The sequence below is a fragment of the Acomys minous genome (assembly GCF_964271855.1).
Source record: "Acomys minous genome assembly, chromosome: 5".
In the NCBI taxonomy this organism is placed as follows: Eukaryota; Metazoa; Chordata; class Mammalia; order Rodentia; family Muridae; genus Acomys; species Acomys minous.
Window position 1 is genome coordinate 128,568,342 of NC_140494.1, and position 13,597 is coordinate 128,581,938.

General features: G+C 42.9%; 1 protein-coding gene and 1 long non-coding RNA gene across 7 annotated transcripts in view; one reads left to right on the plus strand and one right to left on the minus strand.

Annotated features, from left to right (window-relative positions):
• Positions 1–9,585, plus strand: part of RORA (RAR related orphan receptor A) — a 764,431-nt gene extending 754,846 nt beyond the window's left edge. For all 6 annotated transcript variants that reach the window (XM_084781231.1, XM_084781230.1, XM_084781235.1 and 3 more), the window contains one exon: positions 18–9,585. In XM_084781231.1, the coding sequence (XP_084637357.1) occupies positions 18–182 (165 nt within the window). In that variant the 3' untranslated portion in view covers positions 183–9,585. The remainder of the gene's footprint in view (positions 1–17) is intronic.
• A 2,071-nt stretch (positions 9,586–11,656) lies between these two features.
• LOC311598115 lies at positions 11,657–12,296 on the minus strand. The gene is made up of 2 exons (XR_014779481.1): positions 12,130–12,296; positions 11,657–11,953 (listed from the first exon to the last, which is right to left on the minus strand). It is a non-coding gene; the product is annotated as an uncharacterized lncRNA (long non-coding RNA).
• Between the last annotated feature and the right edge of the window lie 1,301 nt (positions 12,297–13,597).

The window sequence follows — 13,597 nt, forward strand, 5'->3', positions numbered from 1 at the left end:
CTTTCTCCTGCTTGCAGCTAATATGCAAGGTGTCTACGCTAAGAGCCTTATGTGGACGACACACAGAAAAGCTAATGGCGTTTAAAGCAATATACCCAGACATTGTGCGACTCCATTTTCCTCCGTTATACAAGGAATTGTTCACTTCAGAATTCGAGCCAGCAATGCAAATCGATGGGTAAATGTAGCCCCCCTGGGCACTTCTAGAACATCTGAAGTACAAACATGAAAATAAGAAAGGAAAAAAGAAAAAGAAAAAAAGAAAAAAAAAGGAAACAAAACAAAAATGACAACGAAGACAAAAATTAACTGAGACACTTTCTACGGCCCTGCACAGCCCTGGAGCGCCAACACACTGCACAGACATCTTGTGGTGATCGGGGTTCAGGCCCAGAGGGGGAAACAATCAAAACCAATAAAAAGCTGAACTTGTTTTGCCCACGCATATGATTTCCACTATGCCTACAGATGTCTCGGCTTCTAGAGCGGTTGACCTCGGCATATAACAGGAGGAGGGTACTACAATCGGAGGAGCCCCCTTTCCCGCAGCTCACTGCCCACAGACTCTCACGGGTAACAACAGAGTCCAGCGGTAATCGGTGACCCCGGTGTGCATAGCGGGAGTTGAAGCGTTACTTTGCACAGCTTGCTTTTTCTGTGTCATGAAGGAAGATTTTTGTTTTTCTCACCGATTACTGCCGGGTCAGCAGGACGGCGTGGAAAGGGGATCCATTGCGCTCGCAACAATAGCATTATAACATATTACACAGGGTAAATGGGCATGAAGACTATATATAGCTAAAGAGATATTGTTTATATATTGTTTTAATTAATATAAAACGTAGTGAACTGGCGTAGCTTTTCCTGTTGAATTGATAAGGCACTTTCCGTTTTGCACCTTTTGTTTTCTTTAAATTAAATGCTAGCGTGTTCACTGTCGCCGTGTCGCATGTACACACCAGAAACACAAGTTTAGCTGAGAAGGCTTGGAAGGTACGTCAGGAGGTACTGATGCTGCTGTTTACAAAGAAACAATTACTAAAAAAGACTGGCTGGTCATATCCAGAAATCAACCTGTTGACATTTTTTTCCCTCCACCTGTAAATTTGGAGTTTGGTAATGGACTGCTCCCCAACTCATACTTGTTTTGCATGCAACTAAGGGTGGGTGTGTTTATGCTTCATCGGAGCCGAGGGAGTGTCTGGTGCTGTGGGCTTAAACCATATGTGCTTTTTAAAAAAGTTTTTAAGATGCTACCTTTTGGGGGGGGAGAGGCTCACTTGACACAATTCCGTAGTCCCAGGGACACAGTGTCATCTTGCAATTCTGATGCTTTATAACATATTAACAGCCAGAATATGTTTACTGGCTTCTGGCTTTTATTTAGTAGGACCCAAAAGCTCTCCGTGGAGCAAGCACACCCCCCAGGTGAAGCATTCACTGAATGTCTCCTGCTCTTGGCATCGGGAGCCCTAAGAAGTCATCCATCGCAGAGTAAACCTGTCCTAGACTAGCTGCCCCAGCTTCCAGGGTGCTGCCCGCCCCCCATAGTGGGTAGACAGTGGATGAAGAGGTAGAGAGAGTTGAACCTCGTTGACTTCCTCACTAGAAAACTGTGGACTATAATTTATTTTATTAAATATTTAGAAGATAGTTTGGCTTTTGTGTTCAGGTAAAAAGTATTGAGGTCTTCTTGATTAACCTTACATTAAAAATAATAACAACAACAATCCCCAGTGGGAGGAGAAAGGAGCATTCTGATGCTCACAGGTGTGCATGCTGTGAAAACAGGTGCCCTGAGACTAGAGGCAGGATGGTTCAGTGGTCAAGAGAGTGTATCACTCTATCAGAGGACCAAAGCCTGGAGCCTGCAACCCCATCAGGTGACTCACAAAAGCCTGTAACTCCAGCCCCAAGATATCAGTGGCCCCTTCTGGCCTCTGTGGGGATGTGCACATATGGCATGCATACACAGTGAGCAAGAGAGACAGACATTAAAAAAAAACAACAACAAATCCTTAAAAGCAAGTGCCCTTTTGAGAATTTAGGAGGCATTTAGGAGAGGACTTTGTTCACAAGATACTGGTCTGGCATCAAAGACTGTAAGGAAAGAGACCCTCTCCCATGGTACAAATGGGGTGCTCCTACAAATCCCTCGACACCCCTCCGCCACCACAGTCCTTCTAGGCTCCTTTGCCAGCATCTCTGCTCCTTCTGGTGTCCCTCTGATGCGGTCCCAGGGCCAGCTTCCCAGAGCACTTCACAGGTTTGTAACCTCGCTGTCTGCCTTGCCTTAGTTATGAGGGACTGAGAGTGTTGGGAGCAGTTATCTATATACAGCAGTGTGGAGGAAGCCTAAGTAACGTCTGATTTTTTTTTCCAAAAACATAGTAAGGGTTTGACCATAAACAGGAGAGTGATATTTACTTAAATTTCCTACAAGCATAGAAAATTTTATGTGTTTATATGGAGAGGCTAGCTGTCAGCATATAGTATTTATATTTGGGCAAGAAGGGGTAAATCAAAATTTTATTTAAGCATAGTTCCTTTAAAGATTAATAGTATTTATATCTGAAGAGAGCACAGTTGTGTTATTTATTTGCCCAGGTTTTTTGTTTTTTGTTTTTCCTGATGTTTCTCCTGTGTGAGGGAATGGTGTGAGGTTTGGGTTTGGTTCTTGTTTTTTTCTTTTTCTTTCTTTCTTTTTTTTTTTTTTTAAGTTCTTCAGATTCACTAAATTTGGGGATGGTTTTAGTAAAGTTTATTAACTTCTTTTTTAACCAAAGCTTTCTGCATATGACCAGCCTCAGGTGCTAGCGCACTAAAGAGCAACTAAACCTAATCCCAGTGTCCACGTGTGACTAAGGAGAGTGGACTGAGCTTCTCTAAGGGTGAGAGAGAGTGTGATATTCAACTTGAGAGAAAACTCATTTTCCCAGAAAGGATTCTGCATGTACCTAGTGGAAAACAAACACAAGATGCTCCAAATCGCAGTACTACGCCAGGCGACACTGCTTGCACAATGTACCAGGAGAGGAGAGCGGTGTGGCTGCTTCCGGGTGTCCCTGAGAGAAAGGCAGGAAGTAGGCTTTCAGAGCAAAACGCTCCAACGTTGTAGGGATGGATGGGGCAGTAGAGACACGCGCTCCGAGAAACGGACGATGTTGTGTACCTAAGATGAGAGTCCCAGGGAGTCCAGAACAGGATGTGAAAACTTTGGCATTTTTCTTTTCTTCCTTATTGTGAGAACCACTTGCGTGGGGGCAACGAGGTGGTCCATGATGTAGAAACATGGACACGTAACAGCTCCTGTCATTAAAGTTGCTTGAACGTAAAGGCTCAACAGTCTCCTGAGGACTGAACAGCATTGTCAGCTCAGCTGCTAGAGCGCCATCAGGCAACTCCTTTTCTACAGACGGTAAATGAGGCTTTTGTGCAAAATCTGGGTGTTGTTCACTCTGATGCTCAAATGATCCAGCAATATCATGGTAAACCAGCCTTGGCCACAAACTGCATCCCAGGTGCAGCTGACGGCACTTTTTGGACAGATCACAAATTGCGCTAAGGCTGTGGCTTGTTTGTTTGTTTAAAGCACTCAGAATTCCAATTTGTGTTAAATCCATAAATTGTTTTGTTTTCCCAAAGTCTTTAGCATCCTGATTCACCCTTCCTAACTTAAGGAAAACATGAGTTAAGTAAGACACTGCTTCTAAGTTTGGTTGTTCTTTAACCTGTGGGTACCAGATCTCTGTGAGTGAGTGGATGGGGGTGGGCCGAGGGTCAAGGGAGGAAGGAGTGTGCATGTACCCGTGCCTGCGCGCGTGTGTGTGTGTGTGTGTGTGTGTGTGTGTGTGTGTGTGTGTGTGTATGTGTGTGTGTGCGCGTGCACGTCTTCTGTGTAGATGAAGTGTGTATGTTAGACCGCTTCTAGGCTACTAAGTGTCAATGGAAAAGAAAATATTCAAAATACGTAAATCAAAACTAGAAGATGGAAAAAAAAAAGATTTATTCTATACAAAGCCTTGTCTGGACCACTCTAGAGAGACTTCTATTTTTTTAACCCTTCTATAAATATTTGATGGCACTAGAAATATTCCTGCAATAAAATGTGATTTGTGTAAAGAAAAAAAAAAGATTTTGTAATGTGAAAAAGAAAGTAAGTAATGTAATTTTCTAAAAAAAAAAATACAAACAAACAAACTTTGTATTATTTTCTTGATGGAATTTGCCTATCTGTCTTTGGAAAACTTTTTATTTCATTGAATGTGCCATAGTAGCTGTATGTGTTTTTAGTTTTAGACCAAGGGATGGCTGTTTGTGTTCTGACATTCCAAAATGCAAAGCAACTTAGCAGAAGCCTTGATGAGGAGGTTTCGGTAGGATGCAAGCGTCTCTCCTTGTTGCTTTTTTGCACACGTCTTTAACTCCTACCTAGTGCAATGTCTGTACATAGAGCACTTGCGGGTGTACTTTGATCCCTCAGGGAAAAACACATATTTGTACAGTTGTTGGGTTTGTTTTGGTTTTTGTTTGTTGGTTTGTTTTCTGGTTTGTTTTTCCTTTTCATTTTTGTTTTTTGGTTTTTTGGTTTTTGGTTTTGTTTTTGTTTTTTTTGTTGTTGTTGGTTTTTTTTTTTTTTTTTTTGGCTACGGAATGTCAATCGATCGAATCACTTGTTATTGTTGAGAAGCAGCCAGATAATGAGCCGAAAGCCACTGTTCAAACACCCGTTGTTTGAGTCATGTCTTTCCAGTACTATTATTTTAAAATGATAATAATAATAATAATATAATAAAAAGCTATTTTCTGACAGTTCTTTGTGCTGACTGGTGGAAAACGAAAAGGTTTAAAAAAAAAAAAACAAAGCACCTTATGGTTGACTTACTGTGAATGACAATCCATCTTGGTGTCAAGGACAGAGAGCCCTGTTGTCTGAGTGGGGCTGAGAGTCAGAAACACTGTGCTCAGGGATCTTCTAAAACTCTTAAAAACAGGGTGGCCAGTGGACTGGGACAAATTGTGGTTTTACTATTTAAAAAAATGATGATGTCATCCCTCCAAGGCACAAGTGCACTGTAGAGAAGAGAGAGAGGGTCTGTCTGTCTGTCTGTCTGTCTGTCTATCTATGTAAACCCTTCACATTTCATTTTTTTTTTAAGTCAAAACTCCTGTGTTTCAAAACACTTTGTATCTCCTGAGACAGTGTGAGGTTCTGCCTGTGCATGCGGAAGATGAAATCAGAAGCCACAGACCAACTGAGAAGCAAAGTGCAGCCCGCTTGCTGTCTCCCTAATAATTAAAATGCTCCTGTGAAACATAGTTTTAGACAATTTCAAATTCTGTGTGTTATGGGTTCATTTTTATTTTTATTTTTTAGACCAGCAGGAGGAGCAAAGCCCTCCCAGTGAAACGGGCAACAACAGAGTCAGAACTGGAAAACAACAGTTTTTTACCTCCCCACTGTTTTCTCCTCCAGGGACATGCAAACAGTTCCTATTCCACATCCCTAGCTTTTGTGATTTTCAGGTTTTTGTGTCCTGGAAGAGCTGACCCTTAAAGGCAGATCAGTCCCGGCATGGCCGACCACAGCTTTACGGGAGCCACAGCTCTGAACTCATGTTCTCTTATACCACTTCCCAGAAAGCTAGAGCAGCTCAGCGGAGCTGAGGACTCTGGGTCTCCTGCCCCATAATACGCACTTGGCATGGCTTCTTTTTGCAGCAGGAGAGCCCGGATGAGAAATCTGTTCCTCGGGTGACGATCATACCTCACGCCTTGTTTTGAGGTTAGGTGAAAGATGTCTCCTTCCTCCCCTCTCATCTCTCCATCCGTATATACATGTGCACATGTGACAGACATTTTCACATACTGTCACAGAGCCACTGCTTGCTCATAAGGTTGTGCTGTGCAGAACCCCACAAGGGCAGCCCTGCACCGTGTGGATCAGATATGTTCCCAGAAATGCAGTTTCTCAACAGTCAAATACTGGTTGGCTGCTACACTCCCTCATGCTGGTCTTCACTCTTAGTCCCTGAACACTGGTGTCTGAAATGCTTCCACCAGCTTTGACAATAGGGAACCCCCCCCCCCATTGCTGTTTCTTTTTAAGTGATGAGAAGGCCAGCTATCAGTGTCATCAAAGGCAATTGGCTGCGCCCCGACAGACTGCGCAGTCATGCTCATGCCTCGTGCCTGTGCATGCACACATGTGGTCAGGTTGTCAGACTCTCAGAATATTTTTTTTTCCCCTTAAACAAGCAGGAAGGCTGGCTTCACACCAGGAAGCCACCATGACTGGCGGCAGAGCATGCTCCACCACACCCTCAGAACTTAGAGCAATAAACACTATTCGGTCACTTATTTACTTGTAAAATGGGTGACAGAATATTTGATCCAGATAGAAACCACCTTTCCCCAGGGTCGAGCGTGGGGCATGGCGATGAATATTTGGAAGCAATCCTTGTCCTGTTTACATCCAGTGTGCTCTGTCACCTTAGCTGCCCTATGCTTTCTCTTTGGCCCTTCTAGAAGCTAATGACCGGCAGCTGGCTGTTAGCTCTGTGGGCTGTGCATGTCATTAAGTTGTTCCCCAGAACAAGAGGTTTCTCTCTGGTGTTCAAGTGTGATTCCTTTCTCGTTCAGTGTGACTTGTGTGGAGGACTAACTACTTCTAAGAAGATGATAATCACTGAATATGTTGCATATGTAAATGCAGATATTTCTTGAGCAATATAGTAATGACTTCACACACACACACACACACACACACACACACACACACACACACACAATCTGTATGTACTGTACACATCTTCCTGAATCCCCAGTTCTCCGCTTATCCTAATGGTTTGAAATCTCATCATCAACAACAGTGGTGAATGTTTTAAACGGTAGGACATTAGCTGGCTGCTTCTTTAAATGTACCTGTACTGTCTGCCTGCTCCTTTTGTGGAGACATGTTTTTGTATTGGATGTTTGGGCCAATGGGAGGGTTCAAGCTACAACATATTTTCCCAGTTTAAATATATTGAACTTATGACAAACCCCAGACAAGGCTTTTAATCTATAAAGAACTGCAGTGTTGGGTGGTTTATTTACAAACCGTTTTCAATGTTGTCCATTTTTATGGCACCTTTAACAATATACTTGTTTCCAAAGTACAAAAAAAATAATAATAATAGGTTAAATAATCTAGCCATAACTGAATGTCAAGCAATAAAACAAATGACTTTTGTGCATAGACTTTAAAAAAAACCTACAAATTTTAGACATCTGCATGTAAATGCAATCTCTTGTTTACTGCTTTCTTCAACTCAAGCGACGGATTCCTTACTTACTACTGACCTAAGGACTTGTAATGGCCGTGCACATCTCCTCTCCTAATCTTCTTTCATCTTTACCTTCACCCTGCTTTTGAGTCACAATACTTAACGTCATTCTGCGCACCTGGATACAGTTAACTTTCTGGCTTTTGTTCTGTATAGATAAGAAGATGTTATATTATAAACAGCCTACTCAGTGCAAATATTTATCTGTTTATCAAATCCACAATATGCTGTGTAATACTGGTTTTGCTATATAATCTATTTTAGACATAGCTGTTTAGAACTAGAGTGTGCTATTTTTGTGTTTTTCTGATGTGTGGTGCTAGATAAGTTACTTTTGTGAACAACAAAAAAAAATATCCCTTTTATTCCTAGACAAAACCACCTTTGGGTCTTGTTAATTTCACTGAATATAACTATATATTTGTATATATATACATATATATCTATATATATAATCTACCTGTACCCAACTGGCAACTGTATCAGAGTGCTAGATTTGGGACATGCTTTTCTCTTTAAATACATAATATCATTATATAAATTATTCTAGAGTATATTTAATTAGGATAAAATTACTTCCTTAGTACGGATATTTGACATCTATTGGGTGAGCTTGTTCATAAACAAAGATATGAAAACCTGTTACCATTTGCTGAAGGGTGTTTCTCAGCCTCCCATTACAACACCTGAGCTGAAAACCAATTCGGCAGGCCTTGCTCCCGAAGCAGTGGGAGCATTTAGTGGAGAAACCCTTTCTTCCCTTACCGAGGAACCCTGTAATTGGCACCTGACGGAACTGTACATGTAACTCCCAGTATAGATAATATGCACAATATTCACGGAGGACCGGTAGCACCCTAGGCTCCTCCCCTCGCCTGCGTCACGAGCTATATGGACGTATGCACTGAGCTACACTGCAAATCCAACAAGGGATGATGTCCTAACATGACTGCAACCAGTTCTGTGAACTGAGTGGGGGACCCTTGTTCTAAAACTCACTTAACAACGAGCTAAGTTAACCCTTTGACCTCCTTCCCCAAGACTGATTGGCGTTGTTTTAAAACTGTACATCAAATATCTAACTGAGGATGTAATTAGCCTTCTTAAATATTGATTAGAATTGTTCTGCAATATTACTGAATTTGTAAGATCTTTAGCAAAGATTTTTGAGCAATTTATAAATATAGAGCAAATGTTTCTGTTTATTGCACTTTTGTAACTGAAGGTGATAACATCTCAAGTCACAGTTAACGGGTCCCATGCATCACAGTACATACTTAGCCACCACCACTGGACAGTTTCCAGTTTTCTTGCTGTTCCCTTGGTTACGAATGCAATCAGGTGGTTAATGAAAGCTAATGATAATAATTGACCTTCTAAAGCGGATTTGATACAATTTAGAGAGAAATCTCTTTTAATGGAACCATGCCATTCCTAACTGTCTATCTAGCTTGAAGAGAGATTGAAACATTTTGTTTGTTTGTATGTTTGACTGATTGGTTGTTGGCTTTTGCAACCTCGCGCAGTGATTTTATCTCTTTGCATAAGGTCAGCATATGTCAGCATTTGATAACTGTTTAGAATAACAAGCGTGCCTACAATTTAAACACTCCCCAACCCCGGGGTGTTTTGGCAAACTGATAAAACATTCGAAGTCTTACAGTTAACAATTCTCTAACTAAGTCAAGTCACATTGTCCTTCGAGAGGACGTGAGACATTGAGTCACACGCTTGGCCTGATGTTAAGTAGCCGTGAGAGTTTGGAAGCAGTGATGCTGAACCTCTAAGGAAGACGCTGTCTCTTCTGTGCACAGGATGCAAAGCCTTCCTTTTCTGTCTCACTAGAAATGCAAACCATTTATGGGGTCCCTAGAAACCTTAGTATGGACCTAAAACTTTGCTAATGATCTTTACTAGAGGCTCATCCCTCCTTTCACTGACATTGGGTTTCTTTTTCAATCCTCTCTCTCTACAGTAGTGGATGCTTATTCCCAGCTGTTTATTTTATTGAGTCCTGAATTTAAAGAAAAAAAATATTTTGATTCATTTTGTAAATACAAGCTGTAAAAAAAAAGAGAGATTTAATGTTGTCTTTTAAATACTCCAATTTTCATTCTAATATGGATGTTGTTATATTGTACTTAGAAACTGTACCTTTAACATTACAGTACCTTTATTAAAAGTGCATTGAACACATCAATTTTAGATGTGCTTTGTGTGCTATTATCCTATAATAAAACTTCAGCTTCTAATGGGACATTTGTCTTGTATTTCTTCTTTATTGAGTGACACTGTATACTTTTCTAATTATCTCTCACCTCTTGTGGAGGTGCACTTTGATAATCAGCAAGGTGCATGGACAAGTAACAGTGACAGCACCTGGACCCGTAGAGATGGCTCAGTGACTCCGAGCACGGGCTGCTCTGGAAGAGGACCTGTGCTTAGTTCCCAGCACCCATATGGTAGCTTATAACTGTCTATAACTCCAGTTTCAGGGCGCCCCTTTTTGGTTTCCATGGACACCAAGATTGCATGTGGTGTGCATGTGCTCAGGCAGGCAAACACTCATACACATAAAAATAGAAATAAGTACACTGTAAGAAATAAATGAGTCCCAAACCCCGCCCAAGACCTAGGAAATCAGAGTCCGCATTCTCTCAATCTCCAGGTGGTTTGTGACGTTACAAGTCTCAGAAGCACATCATGTGGTCAGGTTTTTTTTTTCAAATGCATGCACTTCCCATTGTGCAAAGGGGGGGGGGGTAAAGTACAATGGAAGCTGCTCTTTTAGCAAGAGGGAACACAAGTCTTATTCACTCACTGTTCTATTGCTGTGAAGAGACACCATGACCAAAGCAACTCTTAAAAAAAAAAAAAAAGAAGGCACTTAGTTGTGGACTTGCTTCTAGTTTTAGGTCAGGTCGTTATCACCATGGCAGGGCGCTGGGGCGGTAGCTGAGAGCTTTTACATCCTGGTGCACAGGCAGCCAGGCAGAGACAGGCGAAGGGCCTGCTATGGGTTTTTGAACGCTCAAATCTCACCCCGCCCCCCAGCAAGGAACCTCCTACAACAAGGACACGGCTACTCCAACAAGCCACACCCCCTAACCCTTCCCTAACACTTCATCAGCTGGGGACCCAGCAGGCAAACATCTGGGCCTATGGGAGCCATTCTCACTCAGACTAGCACAGCACAGGAAGAAGTGTTACCTTGAAGAGCCAGGGACGAGTGGCTGCTGCTGGAAAGGGCCACTACATTAGTGATCCTAAGAGTGGGTGGGGGGAAGTCCTGAATGTACATCATACTGTCACATTTGCTTCAGAAGCCATTTAGATGGAACGGCTAAAAAGATGCTGGAGATCTGAAGTCTAGCTTGACTGGCGCTGCTGCTGCTGCCCCACCCCCACCCCCAGGCTTCCCTTGATTGTTATCACACCCTTTTAATGGTGCAAAAAAACCATTGTGAATTATTTTTAAAATAGTATCTACCCTATGAGCATATACAGGGAGAGGAGGTCCCCCTCAGTCACAGTCATAGGGGGAGGGGAGTAGGGGGAAAGTGGGGAGGGAGGGAGGAATGGGAGGATACAAGCGATGGGATAACAATTGAGATGTACTATGAATAAATTAATAAAACATAAAAAAATAAATAAAATAATATCAAGAACTTTGGGGGGACAGAGAGAGAGAGAGAGAGAGAGAGAGAGTGTGTGTGTTCCTCAGGAGCTGTCCACCTTGTTTCACTGGGATCTGGGTCTCATGAAGCCGACTAGGCTGATTGGCCAAAGAGCCCCAGGGATCCTCTGTCTCTGCCTCCCCAGAAAAAGAATAACAAATGTGTGCTACCACATCTGGACTTTCTTGTTTTGCTTTGTTTTTCAAGACAGGGTTTCTCTGTGTAGCCTTGGCTGTCCTGGACTCACTATGTAGACCAGGCTGGCCTCAGACTCACAGCAATCCACCTGCCTCTGTCTCCTGAGTGCTGGGATTAAAGGCGTGCACCACCACGCCCGGCTCACATCTGGAATCTTATGTTGATATTAGGCTTGAACTCAGGCCCTTATGCCGAAGCAGCAAGCACTTTACTATCTCCCTAGGTCCCTTTTTAACTTTTTTTGCTTGTTTGTTGACATGCCATATATCCCACAGCAGACTTGGGTTCACTGCCATCCTCCATTTTCAGCTGTGATGACACATATGCCACATCTGACTTCATTTTAAAGTATTCTGAAGTCACAACAAAGTGTCTCTGTGTTTTGCTACACACACACACACACACACACATCTAAGCATCTTTTATAAGCAAGGTATAGATCACAGAAATATCTGAATTGGCTTGAAACTTTACTTCATGTAAAGAAATCACCCCCATCTTTCTATTCCCAAGTACGTAGGAGAAGAGGAAAAGGTGATGCACGTGGTGCTGTCATACGACACCGCCCAGTCCAGTGACAATCGCTCACTTCCGCTGTCTCAGGACATTGAGAGATGACGACAACGTTCCAAGTCTGTCATCTGCCACCTCTAGGCCTCCTCCAAATCCATACCTAAATTCCTTCTGCTCAAAACAGGAATCCCGTCACGTCTGCCTCTTCAACTCGCCAGCCCAGAGTCCATACGAGTGCTTCGGTGGGAATATTAAAAAAGACTTTCTTAGACTTCTCATCAGAATGATCACAGAGGGAAGTCAGAGAGGGGAGCAGACTCCACTCAGGAATACACTCCAGAAAAGAAAGCAGCAGCCACCCACCACCCAGTAAGACCTGCTCACAAGAATGGTCAGTTTCCGGTCGGACTTACCAAGCTTTTTTCTCAGGATAAAGGAAGGCCGAGTGGCCTCACAGTGTAGAAATCTAATGTGCATACAGATCACGCGCACAGGGGCCAAAGTCTCAGCTTCCTCCCCACAGGCCTGTGAAAATGCCAGGCTGCGTTCCTGGTACCGCGGAGGCCCCTGCTGTGCTGGGGACAGCATGGCACTTTGGCACCTTCCTGTTTTGAACACGGGACTGGCACTGTGGTCCAGTGGTGTTCAATGCCACAGTCCAAAAGGGCCTGTTAAGGTCACATGAGCCGCCAGTGAAACAACAGTAAGAGCAGAATGGCACATAGTAGGGGCAACTACAATCAACAACGCTATGCATTTCAAAAGGAATAAGATGGTTTGACCATTACCAATACATATGAGCACGCTTTAAAATGATGAGATGCCTTATTAGTTCTACTTGGTGCTGACACACCTTTATCCAAACGTCGCACTGCATTCCATAAACATAGACAATTATTTTGTATCTACTACAACTGTAAGAAGAGGATGTCTTATTAAGAGATTTGTCCTGAACCTGGAGAGATGGCACAGAGGTTAAGAGCACTGTCTGTCTGTTCCTCCAAAGGTCCAGAGTTCAACTACCAGCAACCACATGGTGGCTCATAACCATCTATGATGAGATCTGGCGCCCTCTTCTGGTGTGCAGGCAGAATACTGTATACATAATAAATAAATCTTTTAAAAATGAGAGAGAGAGAGATTTGTCCTGAACCCCAGAAGAGTCACACCAAAGCTGGCTCCCTTTGCCAGTTCCACCCCACACACACACTCCCACACTCACGCCCACTGGGAGGTCCAGGTTCCTCATCACATTCAGAGATTAGCCCCAGCTGTGGGCTGAGGAGATTTTTGCTTTGTTCTGATGTCAATAACTTTCTGGTGTTAAATTGATGTCTCTGAATTTTCTTTCTCTTTCCTTGGAAAGTGAAACAATTGATTCCAATAAAACACAGTCGCCTCACAGGAACCGTGCCTTAAGGCGGCTCTCCCTTTGGGGAGGAGAAGTTGTTTTATCAATCATTCTTCACTTAGAAGACAAAATTGTCTTTTACTACCGGTTCATGCCAAATTCATAGTGATGGTGAACCAGCATCTTCACCCATACCTGCAACTTCAACCATTCTCTCCCTATTCCTCTAGAAAAATCCTAAAGACGAAGAGAAAATGTTTAATTCTCTATTTGAAATTATCTTGTCACAATCAACTTCTCTCTGAGATTTTTAGGTACACCCAGAAACGATCACCATTCCAACGAGCAGTTACTTGGGGTTGGGGTGTCCTCTTTTGCTCAGCTCGGGGCACATGTAATACAGAACAGAGCGAAGCATCCCAGAGACAGCATTAATTACTGATGAGGAAAATCTGCGAGCTTTGGGCTGCTTTCTGAGCCTGCGCGTCCGGAGCCACCGTATATTGTGTTGAGTTTCGCGCTGGATGACA